Source organism: Cherax quadricarinatus, chromosome 86 (genome assembly GCF_038502225.1).
Source record: "Cherax quadricarinatus isolate ZL_2023a chromosome 86, ASM3850222v1, whole genome shotgun sequence".
Lineage (NCBI taxonomy): Eukaryota > Metazoa > Arthropoda > Malacostraca > Decapoda > Parastacidae > Cherax > Cherax quadricarinatus.
Genome location: NC_091377.1, coordinates 9,442,704 through 9,459,210, shown reverse-complemented (window position 1 = coordinate 9,459,210; position 16,507 = coordinate 9,442,704). Strand labels below are relative to the sequence as shown.

Below are 16,507 nucleotides of genomic sequence, written 5' to 3'. Positions count from 1 at the left end.
GCAGAAGCATTCTTTTATTATTGTACTTCATGTTCACTGTTGTGTTTTCTTGCTTATATCTGTCCACAAATGGTATGTTCTTCAGTTACCTTGTTAACTTAAGGGAGATGTGTGATCAGTTCCATAAGTCTGGGCCAGACAGCAGCCAGGAGCAGTGGGTCTACATTTAGCTGCCCACTGGATATTATGTACCCTTTGTCATGTCAATAAATGGGCTTTTTATGCTAAGTATTCTTATACCTAAACAACCTTCAAGGGTTGTGCCTTTATGATAGTGAAGGGCTTTTCTTAACCACAAGTTCTAGCCATATAAAGTTTGAATGAGTAAGAGTAATGGGTTATGAGCCTGGCCCATGGCCAGGCTCAGAGAGTAGATAAACTCTCAAAACTCTTCAAAGGTATATACCTCTTCAAAGGTACACCCAAACATACCTAATTTCAAAAAAAGATGCCTGCAGTTTTCCATAAAAGGGGTAAAACACTATCAGACCAGCTGCAACTGGTGTAATAAGACAACAAGTGGTGAAGGTGTTATATGTACATCTGGCAGCTGATATATATGCTTGAGGACTGTAGTTTAAGTGACATGTTTTAGGGTTAATTTTTATACTAGGACTGAAAAACTTAAGATGGCAAACAGAACCCTGACAAACCTTCTTTTTGACTATACAGTAACAATAATAATAGCGTAAGTACGCTATGTACACTAGTTTCTTATGATCTGAGATATATTTAGTAGTTCAAACAGAGGGAAATACATGTCCTACATTGCTCCACTTAGAATATACAGTATATTATTATAATCAAAAAGAAGTGATAAACCTACAAGAATATACAGTATAAATTGATGGAAATATTTTTTTTTTAACTGCTTCAGTGTTCTAATATTATGTATATGGAATGTTTATTATAATACAATTGTTTCAAAGTGAAATACACCTTAAAACATGAAAATAAATCACAGTTTGACTACACTGGGTTATATGTACAGTGAACCTTTTTTTTTTTTTTAAGGGGGGGTTGAATTCCACTGTTTTTTTTTTTTTAACAAGTCGGCCGTCTCCCACCGAGGCAGGGTGACCCAAAAAGAAAATCCCCAAAAAGAAAATACTTTCATCATCATTCAACACTTTCACCACACTCACACATTATCACTGTTTTTGCAGAGGTGCTGTTAGTATCATGAAATCATAATAAATTAGGAATAAGTAAGGCATCCTCCTGCCAGTTTTGTACCGTTTGCTGGTAGGGAAGTTAGTGGTAGAACAACAGGTCCTGGTTTAATTGTTTGCTTATGCTAATTAAGCAGAGTTACTCTGCCCCGCTGTGCGGTATGACCCCTGTAGGTTTAGTGCTTCTTTTTGATTATAATAAAACAATAATACTTTCAAGGCATGAACACTTGTGCTCACTAGTACATGGGACACATCCTTATTGCCTGCATACCAGTACACTGGTCACAGTTAAGGGGTTAACCAACGCAATACACCAGTCTTAACTGGAAAATATTCAATTATATACACTCACAAACAAAAGGGACACCAGGAAATATTTCTTCACAGTAAAAGTGATAGGAATGGGAAGATACCATAATTTTTGTCAATACAGCAGTACCTCGGTACTCGAACAGCTCCCAACTCGAACAATTTGGTATTTGAATGCTTTGTTAGGTAAAAAAAATCGCTCAGTAGTTGACTGTTTGCTCGGTTGACCAGGCTTGTAAACTTTGTGTTAAAATGTTTTTGTAAGTATTTTTGGGGGGTCTGAAACGGATTAATCTCACTCTCATTTTTCCTTATGGGAAAAATTCATATGGTACTCGAACAGATCCGCACTCGAACAGTCTTCTGGAACAAATTAAGTTAGAGTACTGAGGTAGTACTGTATCTACAATAATACTGATACTCAAATTTAAGTCAATACCGATATCAAAATTAGATGATACCCACTGATACTGTTACCATCAAATTAGTTAAGAGCCACCGATACCAATATTCAATTTCAGGCCAATACCAATACCTTCAGAATTAGCTGATACTCACTGTTAGTAATACCAATACTTTGACATACCTTTTAATGACATCCTAACGGAATAATATCCAAGATGTGGTAATGTATTTACCTAGTTGTAGTTGCAGGATTCAAGCCATAGCTCCTGGCCTGCCTCTTAACTCTTACAGATAGGCACTACTGATTCCTGACCTCCAGTTCATAATCATATCTATCCTTGAAACTGTGTAGTTATCCTCCTTCATCACTTCATCTGTAAATAACTCACAACCCTAAAACTTTAAAAGTATTTCCTAACAAGTATATGCTACAACCCCTGGAAACTTTGCAAATCTATATGGAACTAGACAGCACACTCACCACTCCTATTCATATCTTTCAACCTATTAGGTATCAAAAATCTTTCACAATATCATTCACTTTACAGTGAATGATAGAGCAACTGGATCTTGAGAACTATGATGCAGAAACTAGATAATATTCTTTCTGAAAAGTTGTAGTAACATCCATGGACACAATACAAGAACCTTTTTTCTTAACACATTGGCCATTTCCCACCGAGGCAGGGTGACCTGAAGGAAAAGAAACACTCGCTCCATCACTGTCTTGCCAGATTTTTTTTTTTTTTTTTTCAACAAGTCGGCCGTCTCCCACTGAGGCAGATATTTTTGATATTCTTAAAATATGTCACAGCATACCATAAGAAATTAAAAGCTGGATATTATTCAACAGGTTTAAATATGTGAATGAACACTGCCTGAACTCTGATTATACCACTCTCCCTCCTATACATATTATGTGCATAGTTAAAAATAACCTTTCACCATTCATATGTGAGAACATTTATAATAATATTAATAATTTTACATAGGATGTTGCAGTTTAGAAGGTCATCTGAACTATGCTGGCACAGCCCTGGCAAGAATGCAATTGAACGAATGATGATGAGTGTGTTTCTTCTTTTTCGGGTAGCTCTACCATGGTGGTAGATGACTGATATGCTAAAAACTAAAAAATTATTATCTAAAAACAAATTTGATATTACTCATAAAATGCATAAATAACTAATGTACACTATGAAACTATTATGCCCAAAATCTTTCTCACAATATGTATAGATAATACAAAATATTTGCTACCAACCGGTGTATATTAACTTCATATTGAAATTTACTAATCTATGCACTGCATTTTTCTAAAAATTTAATATCTAATTCCCAAATTCTGAAGACAGGACACTGTAAACATACCTCTGCCTCTGTAAGTCTAAGAAATCACACCATACAGCAGGTCCTCGAATAATGTCGTTTTGTTATAATATTGATGAGAAAAAATAAAATATAATGAATCAAAATTATTGTAAAATAAAAATTCGTAAAGTATACAATAATCATATGATACTAGTTTTGCATAAAGTCGCAATTTCCAAGAAACCTATTCACGATGTTAAGTGATGACTTACTGCATTTTGTGTGTAAAACAGCAGAAATTGAAAGGTACAATACTATATTTTACTGGTAAATTAGCAATAAATACCAATATATGTGTGTATATATACAGTATAATATATAAACAATTATTAGAGCACTTAGCACATAATTTTATTGAAGATAACCCACTAATTAAGCTGCCTTGCTGACTAAACTTAAGAATCATCTTTGTTTCAATAAACTCAAGTCACACAGTACAGTATATTTCAGTAAAATTACAGTATTGTATATTGGTTACCTAAACTGTTTTTATAGCTGATTAATGTGGAATAATTTTTAGAGAAAAAAGGACTGCTAGTCAAGGACCAAAAGTTAAAAAATTTACTCTTGTACAATCTTAAAAACATGATACCTGAAACCAATTTAGAAGTTTCCTCAACTCTCACAGCCTGGCATGAAGTAGATAATCCTTGTTAACTGCCTGATCAACTAGGCTGTCATGGACAGCATCCTGTAGGCACATCCCACATTAAATGCAAAATCAGGTAATATTAGCAATACACAATTCCCAGGATGCCCATTTAGACAATTACATTACACAGATAAACTTTGAATAAGGCTATGAAGTTGTTGTTAGTCCATGAGCAACCATTCCCTTCTCTAGGAGTTTGAGCATAGGAGGATAAACTGAAGCAAACTGTGTAAGGTGGCGTGACCTGACACTAGCCACATAAGCTTCCAGAGCCCCTCTGACAAGTTGCAAACGCTCTCGCTCATCCTGGTGCTCATCCAACCAGTTACTGTAGCGACTAACAGACCAGCCAGCAGTCTGAAAGAAAAGAAAAATATAGTTAAACTCTATCACAATGCTGGAGATATGATCCTGAAAAGTGTTGCATTATAATTTGCTTTTTTTTACTAACACACTGGTCATTTCCCACTAAAGCAGGGTGATCCAAAAGAGAAGAAACATTTTCATCATCATTTACTCCATCACTCTCTTGCCAGAGGTGTGCTGACACTACAATTAACAAAAACTGCAATATATCTACACCCCACCTTCAGAGCACAGACACTGTACTTCCCACCTCCAGGATTTACCTCCGATGTCGTCACTGCTTTAACGCCCTTACTTTATCTTCCCTCCTTGTTGATGGACGCACCTTTGACTCAGACTCCCTCGTTGACTTTTTGACACCCACTGATTAGCTACACAAACTTTGATGATATTTCCTCTAGCACTTCTCACAGCCCTTTCTAACTCTCCCTCTGTTGTCTACTCCATCTTTGCTAATCTGTAATCTTGCACTATCCCCTGCCCCGCTGTGCTGTATGACCCTTGTAGGTTTAGCACTTCTTTTTCATTATAATAACAATAATACATAACCAACTTGTCTGTAGAGCTTTTACTTTGTATAATGTATTCATGTGAAGACAAAAGTATCCTGCTTAGTGGAGAAGAAAATAAGAAGTCAGCTATGCTACAAGCTTTGGCTTAAGGGCAGGAGATGTCAGGAGACTTACTCATACATCTCTCTTGTTTTATTAGACAGCCAAATGTTTTCAGATACTTGGGGGTTGACGTGTCGGCGGATGGATTTATGAAGGATGAGGTTAATCATAGAATTGATGAGGGAAAAAAGGTGAGTGGTGCATTGAGGTATATGTGGAGACAAAAAACATTATCTATGGAGGCAAAGAAGGGAATGTATGAAAGCATAGTAGTACCAACACTCTTATATGGGTGTGAAGCTTGGGTTGTGAATGCAGCAGCGAGGAGGCGGTTGGAGGCAGTGGAGATGTCCTGTCTAAGGGCAATGTGTGGTGTAAATATTATGCAGAAAATTCGGAGTGTGGAAATTAGGAAAAGGTGTGGAGTTAATAAAAGTATTAGTCAGAGGGCTGAAGAGGGGCTGTTGAGGTGGTTTGGTCATTCAGAGAGAATGGATCAAAGTAGAATGACATGGAGAGCATTTAAATCTGTAGGGGAAGGAAGGCGGGGTAGGGGTCGTCCTCGAAAAGGTTTGAAGGAAGGGGTAAGGAAGGTTTTGTGGTCAAGGGGCTTGGACTTCCAGCAGGCGTGCGTGAGCATGCTCAATAGGAGTGAATGGAGACGAATGGTATTTGGGACCTGACGATCTGTTGCCGTGTGAGCAGGGTAATATTTAGTGAAGGGATTCAGGGAAACCGGTTATTTTTATATAACCGGACTTGAGTCCTGGAAACGGGAAGTACAATGCCTGCACTCTAAAGGAGGGGTTCGAGATATTGACAGTTAGGAGGGATATGTTGTGTATCTTTATACGTATATGCTTCTAAGCTGTTGTGTTCTGAGCACCTCTGCAAAAACAGTGATAATGTGTGAGTGAGGTGAAAGAGTTGAATGATGATGAAAGTATTTTCTTTTTGGGGATTTTCTTTCTTTTTGGGTCACCCTGCCTCGGTGGGAGACGGCCGACTTGTTAAAAAAAATATATATATACACTACTGTGTCTTCCCAAGCAAAGTGTGGGGATTATCTAGAATTTTTTTTTTTTAACAAGTCGGCTGTCTCCCACCAAGGCAGGGTGACCCAAAAAGAAGGAAAATCCCCAAAAAGAAAATACTTTCATCATCATCATTCAACACTTTCACCTCACTCACACATAATCACTGTTTTTGCAGAGGTGCTCAGAACACAACAGCTTAGAAGCATATACGTATAAAGATACACAACATATCCCTCCAAACTGCCAACATCCCAAACCCCTCCTTTAAAGTGCAGGCATTGTACTTCCAATTTCCAGGACTCAAGTCCAGCAATATAAAAATAACCGGTTTCCCTGAATCCCTTCACTAAATACTATCTAGAATATGCCAATATATTGTGGCAGTCAGCTGATAGTGTCATGGCCACACCTCAGCACTTCAAGTGTCTGTACATACTTCTACTACACAACTCTCATTTAAACACTTAACAATAATGAATCACCAACATGGTCAAGAACTGTAATAAACTTTGATTACAATGTGCACAAAGTAAATAAAACAATAAGTGCTCAAAAGACTTATATAAATCTACACAAACAATACTTCTCAGGAAAAATGTCTCACAGGAAACAGTATGTATCCTGATAAAAAACAAAAAGGCAAAATACCGTGACTGGAACAGTACACAAATAACCTGCATGTAGGAGAGAGAAACTTACTATAGTACATTTTGGTCTTACTTGGACCATTTACAGTCACACAGTGTGACTTTGTAAATGGTCCAAGTCAGGCCAAAACATCATCATAAGCTTCTCTTTCCTATGTGCTAGTTATTTGTGTCTTGTCCTGATAGTTTAAATTTATATGACTTGCAAGAAGGTATAAAAAGTTACAGAATAAGTTGCAGATAATGAAAAAATCATGTACAAAGTCATGAAAACTGCAGTAAATCCCTACAAGTAGGCTTGGATAAACTGAGATAATAAAGTAACAGACAGATAGTGGAATTTCATATAAATAGAGAGCCATGTTATGGCTCTACTTACTAAATTCCACATGAATAATATTAATTAAAGGTCACATGAAGAACAATACAGATTGTGTAATAAAATATTTGAAACATCAGAGAGGAATCTAGGTGTGATTACAGACAAAAAAGAGCCATCTTGAAATCATATAGTATCTTTAATGAGGAAACGTTTCTCCACACAGTGGTTTCATCAGTCCATACAAAGGAGAATGGTGAAAAACAGGAGGAGTTTGAGGTAATCAGTCCCTCAGCCTTGAGTCGAAGTGGTCAGTCCATCAGTCTTGAAAAAAATACAGCATATGTAGGTACAGCAGTCATAGGTGGTATTACATTTTTCCAATGTGAAAGTAGGTCATGCCCAAGGGTTAGGCAAGTGAAGAATTCCCTGTATTAAGATCCCAAGATGATGCTGTGTCAGACAGGGAATTCTTCATTTGCCTAACCCTTGGGCATGACCTACTTCAACATTGGACAAATGTGATACCACCTACGACTGCTGCACCTCTCCTGCCTACAGTATATAAGCTACTTCTTCACACACATGCTGTATTCTTATCAAGACTGATGGACTGACCACATTGACTCAAGGCTGAGGGACTGATTACCTCAAACTCCTCCTGTTTTTCACCATTCTCCTTAGTATGGACTGATAAAGCCACTGTGTGACGAAATGTTTCCTCATTAAAGATACCCAAGTGTTGCACATGTGTCTAATTTATCAACTTTATGTGAAATTGTGAGAAACTCATCTGTTACACTGGCAAACTTCAAAATAGCTTCCATATATTTACTGATGGAAGAACCCTAAAAAAAACTGTTCAAAATGCACGTCAGGACAAGACTGAGATATGCAGCAGTACTCTGGTTTCCACATCCAAAAATATGTCAGTATGAAGGGATTCAAGAATACGGTTAGCCAAACATGAGTCCTGGAGGTGGAAAATATGGTGCCTGCACTCTGAAGGATGGGCGAGAGTCATCTGAACTGGAACATCAGAACACTTTTGGCAAGAGTGACTGAATGAATGATGTGAATGTGTTTCCTGAGGCTCAGGCCACCCTTCCTGGATGAGGGAGAGCCCATATGTTAATAAAATAAAATGAAAAAGTATAAACATGCTACAAAATGACTCTTAGTGCTAAAAAAAAAAAAAAAAGTTACCAAGCTTGAAAACACTTAAAATAACCTCGCTGGCAGATAGGAGGAAAACAAGACATGATAACCACATACAAGATCATAAGAGAATAATAAAATAAATGACAATACCCTGCTTTGGTGGGATATGGCTGGTTTGGTGAAAGAAGAACATTGAAAATATGAGATCATGATTATAAAAAAAACTGCAGAAATACTACCAGAAGGATTTCTTCACATATATATTGGTAGAATATTAGAAAAAATTATTACAAACACTACAGATAACTTGACTTGAATTTTAGGACTCACTTGCCATGAGTTCAAACCCCTCCCATAACATTTTTTTTTTACTACAGATAAGACATCACAAGAGTAACACTGCTCCTGAAGATTAGGTCGCATCAAGAAGATTTTATATTTTTTAATACGCTGGCAGTCGCCCACCGAGGCAAAGTGATCCTAAAAAAAGATGTGTAAACAAATTTATAAAAAAAGCAAATAGCTAAGCATGAAAAAGAATGAATAAATTAATGGATTTACAAGCCCTTTTAATATAACTTAACAAACTACTGATGATATATAAGTGAAGCTTCACAACCTAGAGAGACAGATTCTTACTTGATGGGGAGATCTTAACTCCGGTGGGGCCCTGGCAAAGAGGAAGTGTAGAACAGTAGAGTAGGGAATAACATCTCCAATGCTGGGAGAAGCAATGACATGTTGAATGGTCTGGAACAACAGCGGTCTAAAAGATCTCACAATTCTGTACGGTCGACCGAGCTCTGAAGGTCGACTGCACAGAGGACTGATTGCCATTTCCATCTGAAAAATAAGACAAGTGACACAAGTCATTACTCTATTTAATCTCTAGATGTTGTGAAGAATTATATTTTTAATATGGGAGGCTACTGAACTTAAGGTAAGTTGACACTATTGTATAGTGGATGAAACATCATGTAATGAAGGATTTTCCTTCTAAAAGTGCCTTTGAAATTACCACATGTCTGCATATGCTGTTGTCTACCTACACTTTGAATATAATGTTGTGTATTTAAATGAGTAATGTGTTTTACTGGTGCTGGTATTCACCAACAGCAGTAGACACACATGACAAATTGGGTAAGTCTCTCAGCTTAAACAAATAATTCTGCCAGCAATGATCTTCCTTCTCCTCCTCCTCCTCCTCCTCCTCCCTCTCCTCCTCCTCCTCCTCCTCCTCCTCCTTACCAGCTGCTGTAGTGATCTCAGTCAGGTCATCAACAACTAATTCTTCATTAAAAGAATTCATATGCAAAGCCTTTTCCTCCTCCCTGCCATTCCAGCACAGTAACCTCACACACACACACATACACTTGTTGACAATTTAAAACTGCATCTTAATACAGAATAAAAAGGCACAATATTTTGACTGCAACAATACATAAATAACCTGCACATAGGAGGAAGGCAATCATGACGACGTTTTAATCCAAGACAGACTGATACATCATAAATTTCTTTCTTCTATGTGCATGTTATCTGTGTATCTTAATACAAGAATTTTACCTGGGCAAAGTCCGCAGCAAGACGCAACTTTCCACCTTCACCGATAGGTCGTAGTAAACTTGCATGACGTACAAACAGATCTAAGCAACGGCAGGCCAGTGTGTGAATCCTGAAAGTAGAGATCAAATCTTACATTCCATTATAGATGGAAAGAAAAATTAGAATTTATCTAATTGAAGAAACAGGCCATCTGCCCCAGAAAACAAGGTAAACTAGTCAAGCCTAAACAGTATACTATGTATAGGTAGATCACCCAACACTGCTGTTGCTGGTGTGAGATTAAAATAAGCAGGTCATTAGTTCAAGTGCTGCTACTGTGGGTATCTGTGAACAGGTTTTATTTAGTTTATTTACAAAACACTAGAACCATTGGTTATTCAGTGCTTTCGATATATTCCATTTCTTACATTTTCAAGTTAACACTCATTATCAACATGTCATTGTCATGATCAATTCAATCTCCTATTACATAAATCATAATCAGAAATCAATGGATAATATAATTACTCCATGGGGAAGTGGAGAAAAATTCTTTCTCTGTAAGCCATGTATGTCATAAGAGGCAACTAAAATGAAGGGAGCAAAGGGCTAGTAACCCCTTCTGTATAAATTACTAAATTTAAAAAGAGAAACTTTTGTTTTTCTTTTTAGGTCACCCTGCCTTGGTGGGATATGGCCGGTTTGTTGAATAAAAAAGAAGAAAAAACATCACAAAGTTTTCTTCTTTTTTGGGTCACCCTGCCTTGGTGGGAAACAGCCAGCATGTTTAAAAAAATTATATTTGTGATGTACATACATTTCTGAAGGAGGGGTGTTAATGTTGCAGTTTAAAAACTGTAGTGTAAAGCACCCTTCTGGCAAGACAGTGATGGAGTGAATGATGGTGAAGGTTTTTCTTTTTCGGGCCACCCTGCCTTGGTGGGAATCGGCCAGTGTGATAATAAAATAAATAAAATAAACATACATTTCTGGAAAGAATAGTAGAAAACGAGTATTGGTAAATTACTTTCCCTTCTTCGGGGTCACCATGCCTTACTGAAAAATGAATGATGGATTCAAAAAAGTATCTTCTACTTCAGACACCTTTCTTGGCTTAAACCTGATTATATATCCCTTTTCAGAGGCCCTGTATAATCTATGGTTTCAGCTCTTCCATATTAATAAAATAATCTGCTTAAGACGATACTTGAAAAGCATACTTCTCCTTGATGATGCTTGAGGGATGATAGATGGAGAGATAATCATCCGCTGCTCTGGTGATGAATCCCTGAAGTTCCTTCATGTACAGCGAACATTGCGAATCCGTTCCTTTAGTGTCATTTCTGAAAATATCAAGAGCACATCATGCTAATATTTCATGGAAAAACATGACATGTATTCCAGCTGATGAAAGACATCAGCTCAATAATACTGGGATGCACTAACAATGTAAGTAATGAATCTGCATATAGCAGAGTTCTCCCAAGAAGAACAAAAAGACACAATACCATGACCGGAACAATACACAAGTAACTCACACATAGGGGAAAGAAACATATGACTACATGTGGGTTATTAGTGTATTCTTTCAGGAAAAATTCCATACACAATATAAAATCTATATAGCAACACGAACTAATTCCAGTGATAGCAATGAAAAACTTACCCTGAGAAGTTTTCACTGTGCACAGTGAGAATAATAGCTTCTATAGCATCAGTAATGGAATCAAAGAGTGGTTGTACTGCAGAAGACATCACTGAATCAATGGAAGGTAATGCCTGGAAACAAAATTTATACAACATGAATGATTATAAAGCTATATCATTTTCTTTATAGAAATCAAATAAAAAATTTTGAACTGAAATATTGGCATGCCTTGTGCAAGACAGTGTCAGAGTGAATGATGATGAAAGTGTTTCTTCTTTTTTAGGCCACCCTGACTTGGTGGGAAATGGTCCATGTATTAAAAAAAAATTTTTTTTTTTAAACAGCCTCAATATAACCAAAACTGCTGGCCAGTAGAATATTTTTTTTATCTTAACCCTTTCAGGGTTTCAGACGTACTAGTACGGCTTGCGCACCAGTGTCCATGACGTACTAGTACGCATAAATTCTAGCGCCTTCAAATCTAGTGAGAGAAAGCTGGTAGGCCTACATATGAAAGAATGGGTCTATGTGGTCAGTGTGCATAGTATAAAAAAAATCCTGCAGCACACAGTGCATAATGAGAAAAAAAAAAACTTTGACCGTGTTTTTGGATTAAAACAGCGACTTTGCACTATATTTTTGTATTTATTGTTGTATTCTAGCTTTCCTGGTCTCATTGCATAGAATGGAAGACATATTACAGAAATTGATATGATTTTGACTGGTTTTACAATGAAAAGTACCTGGAAATTGAGCTCAAAGTAGCAGAAATGTTCAATTTTTACCAAAAGTAAACAAATCATGCTAAGCATCCAATACACATCAACTGGTGAGTCTAATATTCTTTCACAAGTGCGCCGATATTATTTATACCATTTCTACACTAATGCAGTAGTCTGCATAACAGTAAATCTTATTTTTTTTGTGAGAATAAAAATTCAAAGTGGAAAGCAAAAAAAATGTAAGAGGGGCCTGGGGACGTGACTAATGAACAGAGAAAATGTTATTTTAGTGCCAGGAATGTCTTTCTTGTTTATTCTGGACCCTATTTGGAAATTGACATCTTTTGAAATTTGTGTGAAATTGGCAAAATTGCTAAATTCTGACCACTGTATTGGATAGTTGAAATCGGTAAATTGGTGGTTTCTTGTACTCATTCGATAGAAAAAATGGAATTCTAGCAAATTAGTTATGATTTTTGTCAACTAGTACATTGGAATTGGCCGAAAATAGGGCTCAAAGTGGGCAAAATCGCCGATGCATAAACATTGTCGAGACCGTTAACTTCGCGAGAGCATAATTCCATAAGTTTTCCATCAAATTTCATACTTTTGGTGTCATTATAATCGGGAAAAGATTCTCTATCTTTTCATATGAAAAAACTATTTTTTTTTTTCTGAAATTTGGGGGACCCTGAGAACAAGTCTTTGAGAGGGTCTGTGGACCCTGAAAGGGTTAATGGCCATCTCACACCAAGGAAGAATGAACCAAAAAATAACTAAAAAAAAATTAACCCTCGTTCATTTAATTGTTGCCTTGTTAAAAGTGCTGACATTACAATACAATTTCCTCACTAACTGCAACTTCCCCACCTCTCCATCAGAGTGAAGGTATTGTCCTTCCTCCGCAAGCCATGTATGTCAAAAGAGGCGACTAAAATGCCAGGAGCAAGGGGCTAGTAACCCCTTCGCCTGTATAAATTACTAAATGTAAAAAGAAGAAAAACTTTTGTTTTTCTTTTTAGGTCACCCTGCTTCGGTGGGATATGGCCGGTTCATTGAAAAAAAAATGAGAAGATTACTGGGAAGTTGTTCAAAGCAGAGGATTTTATTTCTTAGTTTCCTCCCTTAACCCGGCAAATATAAATGTGAATGTCTATAGACTAAACTCTAATGCAATATATGCAACTTATTTCATATCATTCTAGACTTTAAACTGTTTACATACTATAATGCTGTATACAATACAGTGCTCCTCAACTTATGATATTTTGACTAATATTTCAACTTTACGATGGTACAAAAGCAATTACTTTGAAGATAAAACTTGTGATAATTACCCAGCATGAAGGCAGCAAGTCCGTAACTTTTATTCACTTATTTACTTTTCAATACTAGTATATTTAGTTACAGTAATTATCTGTTTATTTACTTATTCAGTGACAGTAGTTATTTTTTTCCTTACTTATTTAGCATATACAGTGGACCCCCGGTTAACGATATTTTTTCACTCCAGAAGTATGTTCGGGTGCCAGTACTGACCGAATTTGTTCCCATAAGGAATATTGTGAAGTACATTAGTCTATTTCAGACCCCCAAACATACACGTACAAACGCACTTACATAAATACACTTACATAATGGTCGCATTCGGAGGTGATCGTTATGCGGGGGTCCACTGTATTCATATTCAACCTATTATATTTTTGACTTACGGTGAATTTGTCAGAACATAACTCCATCGTAAGTCGAAGAGCATCTGTAGTTTATGAAGAATTAGATATTTCTGAAATATTTGGGTATCTTTAAAGAATATTTAGAGATTCCCAAATATTTCAAAAGTGTAATTCTTCAACTTGTGGGTTTTCTAAACCAATTACATCACAATAGTATATGTTGTTCACCTGTAGTAACATAGTGGTGACAGGCTGAGGCAGGTGAGCGAGGGTGGCTGATGCAGTGCGCTCCACTTGACTCCTAACATACAAAAGTTGATTTACCACTGCACCATTCAAGCTTTGTGCAGGTGTGGGAGGACCTGAGAAACAGTTTAACAAAATTAGCAATATACAATATTATGTCAGCAATGCTGCACATATTGCCGACTCTCAAACTGCATTTGCAAAAAAAACTTATGTAATCCAATATGGAATCAAAACATTCCTATTTTAAATGCTTAATGTAGATAATCCTTGCTTAATAATAATTTGAGATGAAACAATTCAAAATAATGTTTTTTAACACTCCAGCTGTCTCCCACTGAGGTAGTGTGACTCAACAAAGAATAAAACACTTTCATTGTCCTTCATTTGATAACTGTCTTACCAGAAGCATGCTGACATTACAGTTCAAATGACCCTTCATATGAACCTCAACATTCCCATCCATCCTTCAGAGTGAGGACACTGCAATTCCCACTTCCATGACTCAGGTCTGGCTAACTGATTTCCCTGAATCCCATCATGACTGTTACCTTGCTCACACTCCAACAGTATGTCAAATCATAAAAGCCACTTGCTTCATTCACTCCTATCAAACACGCTCACAGAAGCCTGTTGGAGGTCCAATCCTCTAGCCTTCAAAACCTCCTTTACCACATCCCTCCAACCCTTCCTAGGACAACCGTACTCCTCCTTCCCTTCACCCAGGTTTACACGCCCTCCAAGTCATCTTATTTTTCTCTATCCTCTCTAACTGTCTAAACCACCTCAACAACCCCTCCTCAGCACTCTGAATAATACAACTCCACACTTCCTCATAATCTCCAAACTACAAATTCTCTGCATAATATTCACATTGCCCCCAAACAAGACATCTCCACTACCTTAGCCTCCTCCTTGCCGCAACATTCAAAACCAATGCTTCACATCCACACAACAGTGTTGGTACCACCATACTCTAGTTGATAGTTCCTTTATTCTCCCCCTCTACCAGTGAGGTAGAGTGAAGATTTCACACTTCAGTTGCATATTTGTACTTTAGTCTAATGAATGTTATGAATTGTTTTTGTTGGGATTTTGCCATCTATACATCCAGAAGTTATTTAAAAGTTAACAAGTGTAGTATATGAATCTCTCACTACAGTAGTGCATTTATTTTGTTTCCTGTTGATGTAGCATCTGTTGACATGATTCCACTCAGTCACCTTTAATATCTGTTATGGTATATCTAATATATGTTATATGTTATAAAACTAATGATTATTAAGAAAAAACACGTGAAAACAAAGGCAAGCATATACTGCCATACCAGTGGCACATATACTGCTCTACTGCATATACTGCCATATCAGTGGCAGATACTGCCAAACCAGTGGCAATACTGCCACTGATATGGCAGGACAGTGGTACACATACCTTATTTCACAGCAGCTCTTTATCAACCTTCTACTTAAGATGTCAGATAATATACATTTCTAGCTGGTGGCTCCTTTATTTTGTCGACCTATACACAGGTCACAGTGGAAGATGAGGCAGTCAGTCTTTTAGCCTTAAAGCCAGTGGTCACTATCCTAATCTCCTCCAGATTACTCAAGACTACGGTACTAAACACTGGCTTCTATGTATTACGAAGAGTTTTGTGCATCCCTGTGATTAAGAACTGACCCTGGTCTTACACTGGGCCACAGGGGTGATGATTTCCCAAACCACAAAGAGAAAATAAACAAATGAAATATTTTTCCCATTCCAAGAAAATAAACAGGAAATATTTTTCAAATTCCAAGCAAATAAATAGGAAATATTTTTCCCATTCCAAGAAAATAAACAGGAAATATTTTTCCCATTCCAAGAAAATAAACAGGAAATATTTTTCCCATTCCAATAAAATAAACAGGAAATATTTTTCCCATTCCAAGAAAATAAACAGGAAATATTTTTCCCATTCCAAGAAAATAAACAGGAAATATTTTTCAAATTCCAAGCAAATAAAGAGAAAATATTTTTCCAAGATATTCTAGGTAACCCAGACATAACAAAAGCATCAGATACAAGTGATAAAGGTATAGAAAATTTTACAATAAATCTAAATACATATCAGCTTATTCTTAATCAGTATCTCAAGGGTTTAAAGCAGCCTATGAAAATATTTCCAAATTTATTTAACTGAAATATTTTCAACATGCTTTAAATCTTTAGATTATACAGTGCTCAGAAACTGATCAAAATATCGATCGTCAAAAGAATACAATAATGAGTTACTTTTTTAATTTTTTTAGCACATCGGCCATCTCCCACTAAGGCAGGATGACCCGAAAAAGAACAAAGTTTTTCTTCCTTTTACATTTAGTAATTTGTACAGGAGGAGTAACTAGCCCCTTTTTCTTCTTTTTTAAACTTACTAATTTATACAGGGAAAGGGGTTACTAGCCCTTGCTCCTGGCACTGTAGTCACCTCTTACAACGCTCATGGTTTATGGAGGAAGGATTCTTCTCCGCTTTCCCCATGAAGAATAAACTAAATGTGTTAAGCAACTTACCAATAACTTGGCTAGCCTCACCACTAGTCACAATTAACTGTCTGCACTTCACACAGAACAAC

The 16,507-nt window shown here is 36.7% G+C and overlaps 1 protein-coding gene across 2 annotated transcripts in view; it reads right to left on the bottom strand.

Moving 5' to 3' along the window:
• fws (four way stop) overlaps positions 1 to 16,507 on the bottom strand; it is a 50,554-nt gene continuing 34,047 nt past the window's right edge. For both annotated transcript variants that reach the window (XM_070103620.1, XM_070103621.1), the window contains exons 13-19: positions 16,446 to 16,507; positions 13,873 to 14,006; positions 11,268 to 11,380; positions 10,822 to 10,944; positions 9,623 to 9,731; positions 8,696 to 8,899; positions 1 to 4,269 (exon numbers count right to left, since the gene is read on the bottom strand). In XM_070103620.1, the coding sequence (XP_069959721.1) occupies positions 4,060 to 4,269; positions 8,696 to 8,899; positions 9,623 to 9,731; positions 10,822 to 10,944; positions 11,268 to 11,380; positions 13,873 to 14,006; positions 16,446 to 16,507 (955 nt within the window). In that variant the 3' untranslated portion in view covers positions 1 to 4,059. The remainder of the gene's footprint in view (positions 4,270 to 8,695; positions 8,900 to 9,622; positions 9,732 to 10,821; positions 10,945 to 11,267; positions 11,381 to 13,872; positions 14,007 to 16,445) is intronic.